The following is a 20,467-nucleotide window of genomic DNA, read 5'->3' as shown; positions in this document are numbered from 1 at the left end:
TTTTTTGAACAGCTGATTTTTTACTCCCTAGGGTCTAAAAACGCGTTTTACTGCATAGGAGAGTAAAAATGCTACTTTAGACCTGTTTTAGACTAGCTGTTCTTGCTGCAATATGACGAAAGTAAATATATTGGAAGGCTGTAATTTAATTAAGTTGGGAAATAAAATATTACTAGTGGCTTGTAGGGGCAATAGCCCCTATTATTCTAGTTAGTATTTTGTACAAATTATTAGTCTCATGGGTTACCCTCTACCTTGAATTATTGTTTAACATTTTTATTTGTTATAATAGTTAGTCATTACATAGCTGCATAAAGTATATGTCTGCTCTGTTTAAAATAAAAATTCCAAAGGACTGTCCATGCAGTGTGTTTATAATATAAACTTTCTAATCATAATATAACTAAGGAACATGTTCAATAGTAATTTTCATGACTATTAATTAAATCTATATAAATTTCTTTGAATATATACAAATTCACTTCGAAAAAACACATAGAGGTAATGTCATCCTCCAAATTGTAAAATGCAAAATCACCCGGCTTAAAGTAACATAAAGTTGACCACTGGGTAAACACTGTTTTTTTTTTCAAATAATTGCCAACTTTTGTGAAGGTTTGGCCTTGCGCTTTATTTATAGTAACAGCGATTTTTCAAGAGAAAATTTAAACTCGGATTGGTTGATACGGTATTAATTTTATTTTTGGCATGAAAAATATGCTCCCTCTTTGCCTAGCCTACTCCAGTAATTCCTTCTAACTTTACACTATTTTTGGACATGCTAACCTAACCTAACACAACCAATCGTACTCCATTATCTAATCCAGACCCTTAAAATTGGGAAAAAGTATATTTAAGCTTTATAATAGTACTAGCTGTACCCGCGGGCTTTGCCCCGTTTAACTTCATATGTGAGCTCGTTCGCATGGCTCAATCACGTCCTGGTTGAAGTTCGTTCGCTACGCTCACTCACCTTTAGGTTGGAGCTCATTCGCTGCGCTCACACGTCCTGGTTGAAGTTCGTTCGCTACGCTCACTCACCTTTACGGTAGGAGCTCGTTCGCTGCGCTCACTTGCCTTCGGGTTAGCTCGTTCGCTACGCTAACTCGCCTCCGGGTTGAAGTTCGCTCGCTACGCTCACTCACTTTTGGTTTAAAATTAGCTGTTCTTTGTAACTTAAATAACAGAACCAACTTGTTTAATTGAAACAGCTGTTAAGATTCATTAATTCTATTTAAATATGAGTACTCATTAGGTTAACATGGGAAACTCCAGAGCCACTGGGGCGGAGCCTGAGAGTCCGATCAGAATAAAAACCACTTAGTTTTCCTATTTAATGCCTAAAGAATCAGTGTACCAAATTTCAGCCTCCTAGGTAAGTGGGAAGTGGGAGAATTAGTGATGAGTGAGTGAGTGAGTCAGTCAGTCAGTCAGTCAGTCAGTCAGTCAGTCAGTGAGGGCTTTGCCTTTTATAAGTATAGATACACAGTTAAAAAACAATAACAATCAAATCAAAACAAATACATACTAATTTGACGGAATGGGCACACGGAAGGGACTAAGGCTAAAGGTGTAGTGACGTCATATCTCTAGTGGTTAATGTCTTCTCTTGAGGCGACACGAATACCGTAACGAAACGATGTGATTTCAGCGGCGTTCGTGGCATAGTTGGTAGCGTTTCGGATTGGAGTTCAGGAGGTCTGGGGTTCGAAACCCGCTGGCAGCACTAACTTTTTGTCAACAAATTTTTCATATCAGCAAGTTTGGTTGGTTAGGTTAGGTTATGACAGTTTAATTTTATAATACTAAATTTTAAAATTAATTTTATAATTAATTAAAAATTATAAGTAATCATTAATTAGATTTTTTTCTTATGTAGTTTTTATACTATCAGCAAGTCTGGTTGGTTAGGTTATGTTATGACAGTTTAATTTTAAAAATTAAAAATTTATTTTATAATTTTAAAACAATATTTTATAATTAAAAAGTTAATTTTATAACTTATAACAAAAAATAAAAAATAAAAAATTAATTTTTCAACTTAGCAGTCCTAGCGGCGAACGCTGACACTACAAGATATGTTAGCCTTAGTCCCTCCCGTGTGCCCCACCGCTAATTTGACAGTTACAATCAGGTGATCTTTTGTTTGCAATCCGAGTGACGTCAGAATATGACGGGAATAGCACACCTATGTTTTTTCCTTCCACCATGCACGGTACGGGGAATGGGCACACGGAAGGGACTAAGGCTAAATGTGTAATGACGTCATATCTCTAGTGGTTATTGTCTTCTCTTGAGGCGACACGATTACCGTAACGAAACGATGTGATTTCAGCGGCGTTCGTGGCATAGTTGGTAGCGTTTCGGATTGCTGTTCAGGAGGTCCGGGGTACGAAACCCGCTGGCAGCATTAACTTTTTGTCAACAAATTTTTCATATCAGCAAGTTTGGTTGGTTAGGTTAGGTTATGACAGTTTAATTTTATAATATTAAATTTTAAAATTAATTTTATAATTAATTAAAAATTATAAGTAATCATTAATTAGATTTTTATCTTATATAGTTTTTATATTATCAGCAAGTCTGGTTGGTTAGGTTATGTTATGACAGTTTAATTTTAAAAATTAAAAATTTATTTTATAACTTTAAAACAATATTTTATAATTAAAAAGTTAATTTTATAACAAAAAAATAAAAAATTAAAAATTAATTTAAATTTTTTCAACTTAGCAGTCCTAGCGGCGAATGCTGACACTACAAGATATGTTAGCCTTAGTCCCTCCCGTGTGCCCCACCGCACAGTACGGTACATATTACAAATTACCATATGCTTTAAATAAAGTTAAACCACATGTTTTAAAGTAAACAAAGCAGACATGACTTAGATTCCCGTGCTATTTAAATGTGAATTAATTTATTCCGTAATAACCTTTTGGTGCATAATTAAGAAAAATGAATAGTTTTCCCTCCAAATTCACGTCAAGACCTTTAAAATAAGACCCCTCCCATCCTTCTACGGCCATCCAGTCACTCACAATTTCTTTACAAAAATTTGACTTACGGAATTATATATATAGATTATTTAATTTCATTTCAATTGTGAAACGGCATTTTATTATGTAAGGGAAAGCCATACTACTTTTGAAAACAACTTTTAGGGGACCCAATAAATTGTCAAGGAGGGGGAAGGAGAAAGTTGGGGGTTTGATTAAATTGCCTACGATACCGTAGTTTTTTTCTATTTATGTTTCACCTTAATTTTGTGTCAATAAAGCTCACATATAATTAGTACTGTATTTGAAATAAAGCTAAAGTTTCATTACAAATGAATATACAAGCATTTACCCTGCTTCTACACTTATACTACAACTGAAAACTGCAAAAAAATCTCAAAATACAGAAGTACATATAGTTAATTTACCTAGAGACGAAGCTGCGCACAAAAAAAACTTTTGGTTGCAAATTTATTGAATAATTTCAAATCAACTGAGGCAATTTTTAAAAGAAGAAAATAACTGTAATCTACATACTGTACTTATTACGAACCCTCTCTGTTGCGTTCCTTTTTCAGTCGCACTACAAATTGAGAGGAATCAATAATCAAGCAATACAGCTTAACTGGTTCAAATGTTTGTCAACATTTCCCGCCAAGGTTGGTTTGGGGACTCCAGCTGTTGGTGACGTCATTTTTCAATCAGCTGATGGAACTCTGAGCCTGACTGATAAAGCAGCGCGCGGAATATGAAGTCAACATTCTGTGCCGGCTCTTTTGAACATTCATGTTCAATGAGCTGTGACGAACTCCAATCTTTGAATTATAAGTTTTGGTGAGTAGATTTTAATTAATTAAGTTCTTATTAAAGTGTATTGGCATGAAGTTATCTCAGTTCTGTAGCTCTAAACTACTTTTGAGGTTAGGTATTACTGTTTTTAAAATCGTAATCATTCAATTGTCTAAAATATTTATACTTTACTTAGGTAAAAAAATCGTGAATATATTTTTCTACAAATGATGCATGTTTTCTTGTAAAATTAGTCTCATTAAATATTCGTATCTAAGTTGATGTAACAAACTAATTTCTTTTAGTAGACTATTATATCATCCTGCTCAATCAAGCCACAACAAATTTGAAGAACGAAAAAAATTGAGTAAAGAATTGAATATTTCAGAAATAAACACAGAAATTTAAAATCACAATCACTTCTTTTTGTATTTAATTCTAAAAGAATTTGGACACCTTCAATGCATTTCAATATTATTTTAAAATCAAGATTCTTAGACATATAGGTAATGACTAAATACTAACATAAAGATGACTATTATTTTGTTATATTAATTTATTTGTGTTTATCAAAAGAATTAGTTTTTATTTTTTTGTAACTTAGAAATTGTTCCAAGTTTTTCCTTCTTATTAGCGAACTTAAGACTTATTAGGGAATATGTTTTTTCTAGGTACTTACTCTGAATATTAAGAGTTTTATAAATAAATGGTGAATGATATTACCTAAAAGTCCATGTAAAGGTAAGATCTGAATGTACATTAAGCATTTTGAGTTATTACAAATTCTATAAAGATAGAAAATCCTGGTATGAATTGTAGATTAGTAAAGATTTTGCTCATAGAGCAAACTAAGCTTTGCCTGTGTCAACAGCTAGGGAGTTAGCCGACTCAATAAAGATAAAATTGTTTGGACATTTAGAACCTATAGCAGCAGCTTTAACGACTCAAAAAGTACATTTTATGATTGTTCTGTTAGTTGTGTAAAATATTTTAAAATAAACTGTATCAGTAAACTGACACATACTTTCTCCCATTAGCTTCTCAACAACCCTTTGGTAATCTAACTTAGGTAATCTAACCCTTAGGTGGTGGTAACTATGATATTTTAAGGGTAAAATCAATAAAGTTGCAATAACCATTTGAACCATACAGCAATTTTTACAGCAATGGGGGTTAAAAAAATCCTAAAGAAATCATGGATTTTTCATCTGAATCGAATCTACAGGTGTGGTCTGTAGTTCTGTACACATCCACTAACACACCCACACACACATCATTATGAAAACCATTATTTATGTTTGGACTCAGCGGGACCCAAAAAGAAAGCAAAAATTGTTCCAGATTTAAAGTATGGTGAGAAGTATAATCTCTATAGGTACCTACCTAAAAGAAGTGGTTACCTATTATTTATAATTGAATTTCTATCCAAAGATAATTTAATATTATACAACTATACACAATCTGACTAAAATCATCGACCCATCTCATTTATTAATCTACGGTTCAGTAAGTTTCTGATAAATTTATCACCCAACTTTGTATCAAATTCTTCTAATTTTCGTACAGCTTAGTATCATTCACGAGTTTGCCAATTTGCTATGAACCTTACTCTCGTTATCGACGGCTTTTGACTTTTAAAGTCAAAAGTTATAGTTATCTTTTAAGCTCACGTTCTAGAATCAAGGCATGAACTAAATTGTTTATGTAGTTTTTTAATACAAAATGCTCATGTTTAAGCTCGATTTGAGTTTTTGTGATATTTCATCAAAGACTCTAATAAAAATATAAAATTTTACATAGTGTTTTCCTGAAAGCACAAAAGATAGTCAAAAAACACTTATAATGTTTACTCACAAGACATTACAAGAAGTGGTGATCGATTTAGATTAGACACTCCAATCATCATAAGGGCGGTAAATTAATAACACGTACGAAACTGATCAAGAAGTTAAGTATTTTCATATTGTTTTTCCGTGATATACCTTTCAAGGAGAGAGATCTCAAAATTCTAGGGACAGTTGTAGTAAATGAAGAAATATTAGCCTGATTCTTTTTAGGGCGGCTTTAAGCCACTAGGGGTGGGTGTTACCAGAACCACCCTATATTGTATACCATTCTACAATTAGTGGTTGGTGGGGATTGAGCCCACAGTCACCAAGGACAGAAGGCATGATCAGCCTCATCTGTTTCAATTCAGTAAAAATGATTACATTGAGTTTCAAAAATCATCTCAAACATGTAGATTTGCATTGTTTTTTCTTGGGGGAAACAGAGTTGGTATATTGGTTGAAAATTATTTGAATGTTTCAGTGATTGAGAAAAGAAGATATGGTGACGTTTACACAGAATTGGTAAGTAGTGTTCATTGGTATGTGTGTTGGTTGGTAGTGTTCGAGTATTTTGCAAATTAATTTTCAATAGGATGTATTAAAATTTGTGATAAAAGGAAAAATACATTGTTTGGCTTACACGCCTTCATTCAAGGTGTTGTAAATGGGCATGGTCGGCCCGGGCCCAGGAGCGCAAGAGGTTTTAGGTCTGTGGGGGCTCAAGCAAGAGAAAAATTACTCCCATGGAAGGGGGGGGGGGCAAAATTATCTCTAGAGCCCATAAATTTTAAGGGGCAGAACAGGAACAAGTTAAGCCTTCAGGGAACTTATTTCTAGGTCTGATTCTCTCCAGCGACCAGCAAGAGTGTACGTGACTATGCTGTTTTCAAACTCAGAAAGTACTTTTCATATTTTCGCCACAAATCTCGGATTTTTTACAAAAACGTCTGAGTAAAAGCAATTAATTTCGGTTTTATGATAATGCTGTAGCTTGTCCAAGTCCTCTCTGCATACTGCAGTTCAGTATTCTAATCGGCTTCAATGGTTAAAAAGAATCGTTCAATTGTTTGATGATCACTGATATTCCTTGAGTTCTAAACTTAGTTTTCTCGTCAGAATTTTTTTAATCCAGAGCTAAGCAAATCGTATAATTGATCGGAGAAAAATTGGAGGCAAAGGTGATTAGTGGGAAGGTACCCAAGGGAAAAGGAATCAATTCATTCTGTTTTTTTCAAATATTATTTTCCCCCTCAAATGCTATTCAGGGCCGTCCCTAGGGTTGGCAACGCCCGGAGAAAACGTGGTCGTGGCGTCCTTTCCCCCCCCCCAGTAATAGTCAGTCGCATTCGCATATTTTAATACTATGTTAATACAAATAGCCGCTGCAAGGCGCCCCCTCAGCCACGGCGCCCCTGGGTAGATTGCCCCGGTTGCCCCCCCTTCGGACGGCCCTGATGCTATTCGTTCCTTATCAAAAAATGTTTCCCAAACCATACTTCTCTGATGACTATGTGGTTACTCTTTAAAAACACATATTTTCAAAAATACCGAAGGAACTCTTTCGTTAACTCTTTTGTTAGGGTCTCATAATGAGACCCTAACAAAAGAGTTCCTTCGGTATTTATGAAAATATGTGTTTTCTCATGGCTGTAGATAAACCCAAACCAACGATTTTGGTAATGTAAATAATTTCTCGCTTTTTTATGAGATCTAGAGAAACTCTGTAGATAAGAGATCCAGCATGTCAAAACCAGAAGCAACCGGTTTGTTGTCAACTCTGATAGTTATTCATTGTTGGTGTTAAAGTCAATCTCGGTCTGTGTAAGTCCACATCTCTGTGAGAATAGGTCTGTTTGTTTGTGAATTGTGGAGAGGGCGCATGATAGATTCATCCCTCGTTTCACCAGCAATTCATTTGTGCTTTCAATCATTCACATTGACTTCAATGCAAATTTTTGTTCAATAATTTACATAGTTTAATCAGTGATTTCACAAAGTGCTAGTGGTTGTTTGGATTCCCTCTTGAAAGGTTAGTTTTGTATGTTATACTTTGCAACAAATAATTTAAAAAGGTTAATTAAGGTTTAAGTAAATGTATTAATTCATAGACTAGGTTAGCTGATTGAAACTTATTTTACTGAACAGAAAAGTTTGATGTTTTTTTTTTTTATTTGTACTCAATATGAAAATCGGTTATGACTAAAATTCAACCAGAGTTATACAATGTTACTCCCATATATACACGCCAAAACTAGCAAAAAAGAATGGGATTCCTCAAGTTTTTATAAAAATTATCCGGTATTTTTAAAAATATCAATTTTAAATAGGTACAACATATAGTGGATACTTCGCTAACGAGGTGTTTCTTAAAAAAATATATATATTCATGATTTTTTGTTTTATTTTATTCAACCCAAACCCGATATATAATGTTTTTTGTATGCGCTAAATAGATTGCTTATTTACGGAGTCTTCTGAATGGTTCTCCCTAATCGTGGTTGTCCTCAGACACTCCATAAGTAGTGATTAAAGGACAAGAGTAGGGAGGGTGGAGGCGGTGGATAATTAGTGTAATTACTCTAATTAGTGTAATTACTCTAATTAGTGTAATTACTCTAATTAGTGTAAGTACTCTAATTAGTAAAATTACTCTAATTAGTCTAATTACTACAATTTATGCTAATTAAAAGTGATTAGATGTTGTAATTTAATTAAATGAATAATTTGAAAATCTTTTATGAAAATTATAATATAAATTATAGCACAAGCAGGTGGGCACATCAATCATCCCTCTGTCGATTATCAATTGACAAATGGACACCTAGCCATTACCACGCATTCCAAGATTGATAACAATATCTTGGGCCTTTAGCACAAGCAGCTGGGCGCATCAATCATCCCTCTGTCGTGTTGTCAATGACTTATCATTTGTTGTGTTTAACAAAGCAAAATGACTTGAAGCCTCACCTGTGTTGACGTGTCCCACCGGCTGTAAAGGGTCTATTGAAACGATTCGTTTGTTAAAAGGACCCTTTCATGGTTTTCCTTCAATAATGTGTTTTGCGTTCACAGGTGAGGGTTTAGGGCCGTGAGAAATAAATATCATCCGCTATTGCTTAGTTATCTGTAGCATAATAGCAACCTTTGAAACCAACACCTTTGTGGTACTTCCATTCTCCATTTCCCATTTCATTCTCACCACTATCCTTTCAAATTAAGACCTTTGTGGTCCTTTCATTCCCCATTACCCATTTCATCCCCACTACCATTATACATTTCCACCAAATCTCAACTGTGAGTCCTAATCTCATTCAAACTGTTACTCTGCACCCATAAAGATGTCTTACACCTTGGAATGGAAGTTCACAGAGGAAGACGACCTTGCAAAACTTAATGAGCTCGTCTATCTTGACGAGACTTATGAGTCAGTAAGAATTCAGTACGGCTTCTTAAATAGAAGCTTGAACAAATTTAGAAAGCCGACCGAGAGAATCATCGAAGTACTTTGGTACCTCATCGCCGAAGCAGTACTAAGTGGCAGGGGCTACTTTATGAGAGTACGGATCTTCGACGTATCATTCGAAGACTTTGAGTTTGGAGATACTTATGGAGACACAGAAATGTACAATTAAATTGTAAATAAAGATCCTTTAGTTTTAATTAGTTATAAGTAAATATTGTACAAATTAATAAAAAAAAAAATATATATATATAAATAAATACAAAAATGAAAAAAAAAATAAATAACGAAAAAAAAAACAACAACAACAAAAAAAACAATAGATTAAATCATTTGTAGAGCGCATGACGCATTGCATAGTTGTGGAAACTTTGCAATGTAACATATGTAGGTTCTACAAAAGGATAATTGTTATTGAGTTTGATTAAACTCGTTAATTCCTTTTGTAGAACCTGCGTGTGGCACAATACATCGTTCCGGAAACAATGCATTTTAATATACACGCACCACACGAAAATGATTTAAATTATTGAGTTTTTTATCTCAATGACTTAAACCAAAGCCGTGAGGTCGATGCACATTTTGCACATCACTAGTAACTACAAAGTTTTTGTTTTTGTTGTTTTTTTTGTTGTTTTTTTTTATTCTTTAATTTTAATGTACATTGTTTAAGGAAAGAGGAAAGAGGAAAGAGGAAGACATAAATTTAATACACACTTATATAGATATGTACTAATGGTAATTATATTAGGGGTTTCGACTTTTTATTTCTGCGTCCAGATTTATGTATCGTTGGATCAGAATTCTCATCGTCTCCAGTGAGTTAGTTTCGCAAAAAGTTCGTAGCTCCCATTCAAAGTTGACATCTGCAATTGCAGATATCAACTGTTCTTCTCTCATTCCTTTCATCATCTCCTTTTCTACACGGTTTTCGGCGTCAAAAACGGCTTCGAGGAGGGATGCATTATCAATAGATTGCATAATGCTCTCTTCAGCTTCCACCAAACAGCAAGCTTCCAGCAACTCCTCATCATTAATATAATTTCCAAACGACATCGTGTTGCTTAGTGGAGTATAGGGCGAGGAATGACATCAAGATAGAAATGATTCCTTCTCCCCTCCCCAATCACAAATCCCTACTTTTTTAATCCCGCCCAATTTTTTATACTATTTGATCATTGGTCAGATCATTCCCCCCTATTAGATCATTGGTTGAACCATTCCCCTACTACCAGATTAACCATTTATCCCTCCCACTATTTGATTAACATTCTATTTCATCCATATAAATATCGGAATAAACACCAAACACCAGTCTGTGCTTTACTTTCATGGTATATACTACGGTGCTGTCACATTAGCGACAACTTCAAGATATTAATGTAAGTACTTAATATTATTTATCAAACATATATTGTACAACTTAAAGGATTTGTTTTTACGTTAAACGTCCATATTAAACAAGAAACTATTGAAGAATGTAATCTCATGTTCTATCTTAAAAGATAAATTTTGATACTTGTAAATATTAATGTTATTATTTATCAAACATATATTGTATAACTTAAAAGATTTGTTTTTACGTTAAACGCCCATATTAAACAAGAAACTATTGGAGAATGTAATCTCATTTTCTATCTTAAAAGATGAATTTTGATACTTGTAAATATTAATATTTGCAAGTTAGTTAATGAGCATATATGTGAATGTTAAACATTGCTGAATTATCTTATTATCATATTATGTACATTCCAAATACTTACGTAACAGATAACCGTTATATTTAGCTAAATTGTATAATTTATAAAGACTATAAGGTAATGGTTTAATTGATTTTATATGCAAACTCGAGACCATTTAAATCTTTTACTGAAATATTAAATTTATACTGATAGCTAAGGTTTCATTGATTTTATGTGTACGCTCGAGACCATTTAAATCTTTTGATGTTATTTTATGTGTAAGCTTGAGACCATTTAAATATTTTACTGAAATATTAAATTTAGACTGAAAAAATACCAAAATTGTCTTTGACGAATTACAGGTTATTATAAAATTAACATTCTCGTTGTTTAAAAGGTAGGAGATTTCCCGTAAGGGTTTTAGAAGCATATACTAAATATTAGTGCCAAATAAAAATGATTCAATATTCATTACCATTATAGAGTGTAAACTTATACATCATGGTTTAATTTTCAGACAATGGAGAACTCCACTAGAAAGCGATTTTCGTGCATGTTGTGCGACGCAAGTTTTACACGAAGAGACAATCTTCTACGCCACAGCAGGACTGCTCACGGCGGTGATGTTATCGCATGCTCCAATTGCGGAACCAGGTTCACCAGGGAGGAAGACCTTCAATATCATATTATGATAGTTCATCGTCCATTACCCTTCCAACCGGAGAATCCTGCGTTTAGAGAAGACCCGAGACCCGGACCGTCTAGCGCACCAGATACGATTGTTGAAAACAACATTACAGGTAACTCGATTATACTATGTAATTTTTATATTAATTATTTGAATACTATAAACAGTATTATGTTTAATATAATTAAATATTCGTCATGAAAAAGACTATAAATGCTCTATTGGAAAATCAAAACTTACGCAATGAATACAAAAACAAATCATTGATTTAAATTAGGTCGATTATGATGGCGCTAGATAATTAAAAATAACTATGAAATATACATACGTCCTATTTCTATTTAAATTTATTTATAAAATTATTCCAAGTCTTATCAGTTAGCCTATAACATTTTAAGGTATTAGTAACAAATAATTTCTATTTAATTATTGAGCTATTGTTACCTTAGCCTTTGTTATTGCATACAGATGTTATCCTCCAATATATTTCGCCACATCGATATTTACACACATCACCAACACACATCACCAACACACACATCACTAAGAGGACACACTCACGTCGCGGCGACTTCGCGAATGCGAGCGAGAACGCACAACGGACACCTGTAGGGTACAATGACAATGTCTTTGTTCACTGACTCTGACCTACTGCCGAGAAGGGATGGTTTGCAGGTTGAAAGGCTATGCTTTGTTGGGGCAGGGAACTTTCACTATAGCGGGGTTGCCAATTCGTTCTTAGATTTACATTGTTGCCGTTTGGTGTTGAATTTTCCATGTTATAAATGGTTTCAAAAATTACTGAATAGTTATACTATTCTTTTTGTTAAGTAGGTTGTTAGGTCCATTGTTGATGTGTTTGTAAATTTGGTAGTTCTCTTGTACTTTAGTTATTGTTTTTAATGAATCTGGTTTAGAACTGTTAATGAATCAGGAAATGCGTTTTCGTGGGTAGGATTTTGTTTAAGTTGCTTGGCTACTATTGAGGTTGGGATTATTATGGGCGAAATTGTGCTGGAGGAATAACATCTGTCTGTAAGAACAAAGGCTAAGGTATCAATAGTTCAATAATTAAATATTTCTAGTTCTTTCCACTGGAAAGACAATAAATAATCTAAATAATTTCTTTTCTAACGTGTATTATGTATCCTGTTACAGACAATGTGTGTGATCAGTGTAACAAAGTGTTCACAAGATCCGACGCCCTACGTCGACACAAGGCGTATTCATGTCAAGCAAATCGAAATACTGCGTCAATGACAGACCCCAGACTACCTTCATCCAGTGCAGCTTCATTTCCTATAGAAAACAACCCTACAGGTAACACATATTTACTTACACTTTTAATTGATTTCCTTTCATTTTATTTTCCATATCATTTCCATATCATTTCCATATCATTACCATATACAAATAAAAATAATTTTTATTTTCATGAATAGTTTAATTATCACTTTCAGTTAATGATATGTCTGTATTGAAGAATTATTAATATATTATTTGAAAACTATAAACTTTAATTGTATAGCTTTTGTATACAAACTATATAATCGACTTTTTCGTTGTAGCTCGGTTTGTTTAAAGGTCGGTTACTAGATAATTAATAATGTTTGTACAAATAACCTTATGTTTCTTTCAATTATAATTAAATTATATTAAAGACTTATAAATCCATTAAGTTCTTTTTTATTTTTATTTAACTTTATATTTAATAACAAAATCCCGATATATATTTTCAATAATGACATTCTCGAGACTTAATCAATTTATATTTCACATTTCTAATGCACAGATGAATCCTGTTACAGGTATTGTGTGTGATCACTGTGGCAGTGTGTTCAAAAGACCAGATGCCCTACGTAAACACAAACTGTTTTCATGCCAAAAGAACCAGAAACCGCTACAATTTGGACCAAGCTCAGCTCTCCAAGAACCTGCTTCCCCTGCCACTTCAACATCGTCAAACGACTCAGTGATTGATGATCAAGATGACGTCAACGCTCCTACTCCCCACGATGACATAGTGCCAGAGGGATTTGAGGAATTTGAGACAGCTTTTCGTGGACGATTGAAATCGTACCGTCTCATTGAACCAGCGGAAGAGTTTGTCTCGCTTCAAGAATTTCTGTCAAATGTATTTGAAAAGGTAATTACACTTATTCAACGAACGTTAAACCGCATCAAATCCATTAAAGCCAATTTATTTGTTGAATGTGAATTTACAAATATTCATAACGAAACTTGTAGGCGTTCTTTTAAAACAAAAAATGTGCCAATGTTTCAAGCATCAAACGTAGATGAAATTGTTCAAGAGTTTATAAATAAATTATTGTTGGAAAAGGAAACTTGCGAAATGAAAGGATCGGGATGGAGCTTTGTTAGGGTTCTAGATCTCCAAGTTAGAATCAATGTGTACAATCCTCTCAGAGGTAGCTCCTTTATCCTGTTACCTCATGATATCGCAATGAAAAAAGCTGTGGTTAATGTGCGAAATATTGCGGATCATCGTTGTTTTGAATATGCTATCCTTTCAAAATTTATTGACAACCCACTTAATACTCATCTCACCCCCAACAGTTTCACTGCAGATGTAAGGGCAAGAGCAAATCTAAATTTTAACACTTTAAATTTTCCAGTTAGTCTGGACCAAATTCGAAAATTTGAACATAACAACCCTGGTGTAAGCGTTAACATTTATGGCTTGGACATAAAGAAAAAGAAAAATGTTCCTGCTGTTAGTGAACACATTGTCTACCCACTTCGAGTTTCAGGTCAAGAGCTAGAAAACCATTTTGACTTGCTTTTCCTAACCAACGAGGAAACAACGCACTACGCTTTAATTAAGAACTTTGAGAGGTTGGTTTGTAGACAATTGACTCGTCACGAAGGTCGTGTTCATATATGCAAAAGATGCTTTGCTTACTTCGACGAACGTCCAACCAAGCTAGGCCTCAGAGGAGCCGACCGTCTCACAGAACATAAACGATACTGTTACGCACACGCTCCATTGAGGACTGATGTTTCAGAGGAAAAACATATAAAATTTAATCGATTTGAGCGTACTCAACGTAGTAGGTTTACAATTTATGCCGATTTTGAATGTTTGCTTGTACCGTATGATAACGATCCACTCAATCCTCCTCCAACAGTCCAACCTCCAGCATGGGATCCTGCAGCGGCAAGAGGAGCGACAAACCGTATACCTCGGGAAATGCCAAATGCCAGGAATGTCCATCAGCCATATGCATATGCTTACTATATTCGTGACGACCATAGGAACATTGTCGATGGAGACACAGACGATAATGATCCAACAAACACAACATTCTCCAAACTACGGTTGTATAGAGGCGAGGATGCTGCTAAACATTTTATAAACTCCGTAAGGGATGACGTTAAGAAAATTGGAGATATTCTTTATGGACAACGCATCCCAAATGATCCTCCACAATTAACACCTCAAGATCAAATTAACTTCCTTCAGGAAACAATTTGTTATATTTGCAAAAATGTATTTACTGACGCCGATCCTCGGGTCAGGGAACATCAACATTCGCCTCCATACATCTATAGGGGAGCAGCACATAGATCCTGTAACCTTCGGCACAAAGAGCAGGAAAGAATTCACATTTACCTACACAACCTATCAAACTATGACGCTCATTTTATAGTCAGAGAGTTATCCATTGATAAAGGAAACATTGAGGTGCTTGCAAACACAGAGGAGAAATTTATTACTTTCTCCAAAAGATTTAAATATCCAGGAGCCGGTCGCCAAGGTAGCATTCAGCTACAGTTTGTTGATTCGTATCGTCTTCTTTCAAAAGCATTGGGCACATTGGCTGGTATCCTGCCGGTTGACAAATTAAAGATTACTAAATCACGCTACCCTGATCAAGAAGAATTTGATCTTCTGAGAAGAAAAGGTGTGTTTCCATACGAACACATTACGTCTTTGGAGGCACTGGAGGAAAATGATTTACCGCCTAAGGAAGTTTTTGGAGAAGACGTGAGTGCAGAAGACTACTCCCACGCCCAAAAAGTATGGGATAAATTCAATTGTACAACGCTCGGACAATATGCTGATATATACCTGATGACTGATGTCCTTCTACTGGCAGACGTGTTCGAGGGTTTTAGGGAAATGTGTTTAACACATTATGGATTGGATCCAGCGCATTACTTGACCTTACCATCATACGCTTGGGATGTGATGTTATTTAAAACTGGTGTGGTTCTCGATACCCTTCAAGATGTCGATATGTATTTATTTTTTGAGAAGGGAATTCGAGGAGGAATAACACAATGCGTTACGAGACACGTCACTGCCAACAATAAGTACACTAGGATGGAAGAGTTAGGCGGTGATCGAAACGGTCAGAACGCATCAACAAGTGAAAATTGTGTTGATAGTGAGAATAATGATGATACATTTATCATGTACTACGACGCCAATAATCTTTATGGATTGGCAATGTCAGAATCACTTCCATACGCTCAATTTGAATGGTTATCACCCGAGGAGTGTAATGAATTGGTAATTGAGAGAATCCCATCAGATGGTGACTATGGATATGTGTTGGAAGTCGACCTAGAGTATCCTAGAGATCCTGCACTACATGATAAACATCGTGACCTACCTTTCTGTCCTGAGGTGCGAAAGACACCAGTATGTCAATTACCATACTCATCCGAGGACATTATTAATAGTGGAGCAGGGCAGTCAGAGAAATTGATGACTACTCTCTTGGATAAGGATAAATACGTTATTCACTATCGGTACCTTCAACAAGCTTTGGAGAATGGATTACGTATTAGACAAATCCACAGAGTTCTACGTTTCAAACAATCACCATGGTTGAAGCCATACGTGACGCTAAATACAGAACTTAGGCAGCGTGCAAACAATAAATTCGAAGTAGAATTGTTTAAATTGATGGTGAATGCTGTCTATGGGATGAGTCTCCAGAATGTGCGTAAACACCAAAACATGAAAATCATATCATGTCGCCATAAATATACCAAATATGTTGCCAAGTCAAATTTCACTGATCGCACCTGGTACAAGGAAAACCTTGCCTTACTCCACATGGCAAAAGTGCGGGTTGTTTTAAACAAACCAGTATACGCGGGAATGGTAATTCTGGATCATAGCAAAATGTGGATGTACGGCTTCCACTACAAAATGGTAGAACGATACGGCATCGAAAGATTAAGAATGGCATATATTGATACAGACGGGATTAAATATCGTATTTGTACCAGAAATGTTTACCGTGACATGCTAGAACACTTGGACGACTTCGATACGAGTAACTACCCCCATAACCACATATGTTATGACGCTCGAAACGCTAGAGTACTCGGGAAGTTTAAGGACGAGGCCGCAGGTGTAGCAATTAAGATGTTTGTTGGATTAATGGCAAAACTGTACTGCTTAACATATAGTATTTTAACATGTACGCCAGAAGCCAACAATGAAAATAAAGCCATATGTGCACCACCGCCTGTGAAGAAAGCGAAAGGAGTTAATCGATCAGTCGTAAAGCGTGATCTTACCATCCAGGACTACATCGAATGTTTGTACAACAAAACTACAAAGAGTACAAACAATCAACGTTTTCAGAGTCGACACCATATTCTGTACACAGTTGTGGTACAGAAGCGCTCTTTGGGAGCATTTGACGACAAACGGTATGTAATGCCAGAAGATGGGATCAATACGCTTCCCTGGGGTCACTATGCAATTCCCCCAAGACCACCACCATTGCCCGAAGCTCCAATTATTCCGGTACAACCACTAGCAATAGAGCTAATAGAAATTGACTGAATTAATTCCATATTAGTGTCAAAAATATATCACAATGTTTATTGTTACATCCTTGACTAATGTAAATATTTCTTATGAACACTTTTAGCATTCAGTACAATTTTAACTAATCCATTTTACCTATCTTTGTGTAAATATTGTTATTAAGTAATGTAATATTTATTAGGTTCCTAATGTAAATATTTCTTACACTATGTGCACTTCTAGTATTCTGTGTAATTTAAAAAATGATCCATTATATGTATCTTATTGTAAATAAAGTACAAATACTGTTATATTCTTGTTATTTTTATTTCAAAAAAAGGAAAATATAAAATAAAACGATAACAAATTATAATTGACAACATTTATTCAGTACTAAAATACAATGTTAATTTTAATTTATAATACTCTTAAATATTAATGTTTTTTTCAAGAGTATTACTTCTAGTATTCAGTATAATTTTGAACTAAACCATTCTACCTATATTATATTCTTGGCTAATGTAAATATTTCTTACACTATGTAAACTTCTAGCATTCTGTGTAATTTAAAAAAATCCATTCTATGTATCTTATTGTAAATAAAGTACAAATATTGTTATATTCTTGTTATTTTTATTTCCTAAACATAGTCTAAATTATAAGGAAATTCATTTCGCACTTTTATATCCAGAAACGTACAGCTTAAGAGACAGAGTCATAAGGAAAATATAAAAAGAAAAACAACAACAAAATGCAATTGACTACATTTATTCAGTACTAAAATACAATGCTAATTTTCATTTTCAATACTCTTAAATATTATTGTTTTTTAAGTAAAAATATTTAAAAAGTCTTTCAATTAGTAAATCATTGTGAAGAGTGGGTGTGTCTTCAGAGAAGAGCTGCACAAAGTCTGCCATCTTTAATCCATAACATATTCGTAAGTATAGATAAACCAAACAATAGTGACCGCATACTTGTGAGTCATCACTTTGAAGACGGTGTTCGTTGTACAAGTAACGACGAGCGTTACGTCTCAGGAACCCTTGGTAAAAGTGAAGATGTGGTGGTTGTCCGTAGCTATCAAAGAATTCAATAATTCCTCTTCCATCATTATAATCTTCATCCAAGTAAAATGCCACCCAATGAGTTCCACTTTCACTGTGTGGATCAGTGTTTACAATCAGAGCTGTAGATGGGGAGATAAATCGAGGCAAATGATCAGCCGCATAAACACCAACGTTATGTACAGGTAGTTTAGATAGATATGTTTCAATTTGTAATGTATTCATTCTACTGTATCATAACCAACAGTGGTGGCAACAGTAGAAGTACTAGTAGAGCTAAAACAAGAGCAAAAGTAGGTATCCTCATCTTTATTAATCTTAGTTGTTAAGTGTAACCAGCCACGTAACGAGATACAGTTGGTCAGTGCACAACGCACGTTTGTTGAGTTATGATTATGACAGCGCACAATGTTTGTTGACATCAGATTGTTCATTGATGATATTGATCCGCAACCAATATTTGTCACATCAATTATATTAGTAGTGACAAATTCCGCAACGTGATTTCGTTTTAAATATTCCTTTTTTTCCAATCCTTTAACGAATACAGTGGAATGGTTTGAAATACAATCAGTCAATTTGTTGTGTAGTTCATAAAATGGAATATCACCATCTTCCCATTGTAGACCGTGACAGTGTTTTGTGAGCCAGTAGCTTTCCTTCAGCTTGTTGTCTGACAACTCTGATTGATTGTAAGGTGGTTTAGCAATATGATGCATGAGTAAAACACCCGTGTCCCCATCCAAGACGCAAACCTCCTTCAGAATATATTCGTTTTTATTATCCTTGAAACATTGAATATCCACAATAATAGGTGCTGACTGATTACTTTTGCGCAGCTTTCTGCGTAAACGATCCATCCTGTGTGAGTGATTCATAAATACTAAACTCATTGGGTCTAACCACCAAAGTCCACAGAGACATTGCGATGACGGTCGACTTCAATTACATTATCGAATTCTGCATATACCAGAAAATTGACAGTTTCTGTGAGTGCATCGTCAAATCCGATTTCAACGCGAACACATCCGTTGCGTACCAGATTCCAATGTGTGGAATCACTAGCCGATAAATCTGGTGTTAGGTCAAAAGCCATTAGGCAATACCCTTCGTCATAGTCCTTTCTTCCTATTAGAATACCAGTATCCTTAAAGTGAATGCCAGAGCCTGAAAAAAGACTGTGATATGCCATAACGTATTTCCCCTTGTTATCAGCTCCTTCATACTTAGGCTGTAGCGGTTTAGCTGGTATTTGCTCACCGTCAACGTACAATGAGAAAAAGTTTGTTTTAAAATGTTGAAAGTTGAACGGATTCTTAGTGAAATCCCCATTATATGCGGCATTAGTGATCATACCAACAATAATTCGTTTGGGTACTTGACCCAAAAATACATTGTCAAGAGTCTTGTTCCTTATACCGGTGGGAAGAGTAAACGTTTTAACATCCACTCTAGTGATTGGGTATTTGACTGTAGCTGATTGGAGAGTATGGTTGTGCGCCAACAAAACGGTAGGACTGACTTTACATCTTCGTACCCATAGGTTAGCTTCAGTAATCATCACTTTATAAGCACCATCATGCGCCATAATTGAGAACGTGTCTTTTGTTCTGATAAATTTAAATCGTAATTCCACACCGTTTAGTAGGAATTTATTTTGGTTGCACATATCCACATGCAAATGCCCAATCATGTCAACTTCTTCACTTTTTGATGTAAATATGCGCCTTTCTTTCAAACCTTCATTTCCATCTTGACAATCATCCATTTTCCCAGTATAATCTGCTGACCACAAACTACATGATAAATGTGATTTCCTAGCATCATATCCATAATTTAGCAATGTCTCAATGTACGCCCGATAAGCATAGGTATTATTTTGTGGTGTTACAAGTTTCTGATTCATACTCATATCCACTTGACTAAATAGCGAATGTAACCAATTATTGACTGGACCAACTTTTTTATCTTCCGCATCATCTGTAATTTCTGCTCCTGTAGACTTAACAATTGCAGCGGTGATATGAATCAGCGTTTGTGATAGGTCAGTGTATTCATCGCCATTGCCTGGCACAACAAACTCAATAGGTGAATCGTTGGTTAGAGTTGAGATTGGCTTGTACTGAACCCATTTCCCGTTTTCAATACTAGTCTGAGTAGGTGGT

General features: G+C 34.9%; 1 protein-coding gene across 1 annotated transcript in view; it reads left to right on the top strand.

The window, feature by feature from the left end:
* The first annotated feature begins 6,097 nt into the window (after positions 1–6,097).
* Positions 6,098–20,467, top strand: part of LOC128994345 (glutathione hydrolase 1 proenzyme-like) — a 67,147-nt gene continuing 52,777 nt past the window's right edge. Inside the window, exon 1 of the mRNA XM_054418886.1 lies at positions 6,098–6,133. Within this exon, the coding sequence (XP_054274861.1) occupies positions 6,111–6,133 (23 nt within the window). The 5' untranslated portion in view covers positions 6,098–6,110. The remainder of the gene's footprint in view (positions 6,134–20,467) is intronic.

Source organism: Macrosteles quadrilineatus, unplaced genomic scaffold (assembly GCF_028750875.1).
Source record: "Macrosteles quadrilineatus isolate MER2022 unplaced genomic scaffold, UCM_ALF_1.0 Scaffold_1__1_contigs__length_201487025, whole genome shotgun sequence".
Classification (NCBI taxonomy): domain Eukaryota; kingdom Metazoa; phylum Arthropoda; class Insecta; order Hemiptera; family Cicadellidae; genus Macrosteles; species Macrosteles quadrilineatus.
The sequence above is the reverse complement of the archived record's forward strand: the minus strand, read 5'-3'. Positions and strand labels throughout refer to the sequence as shown.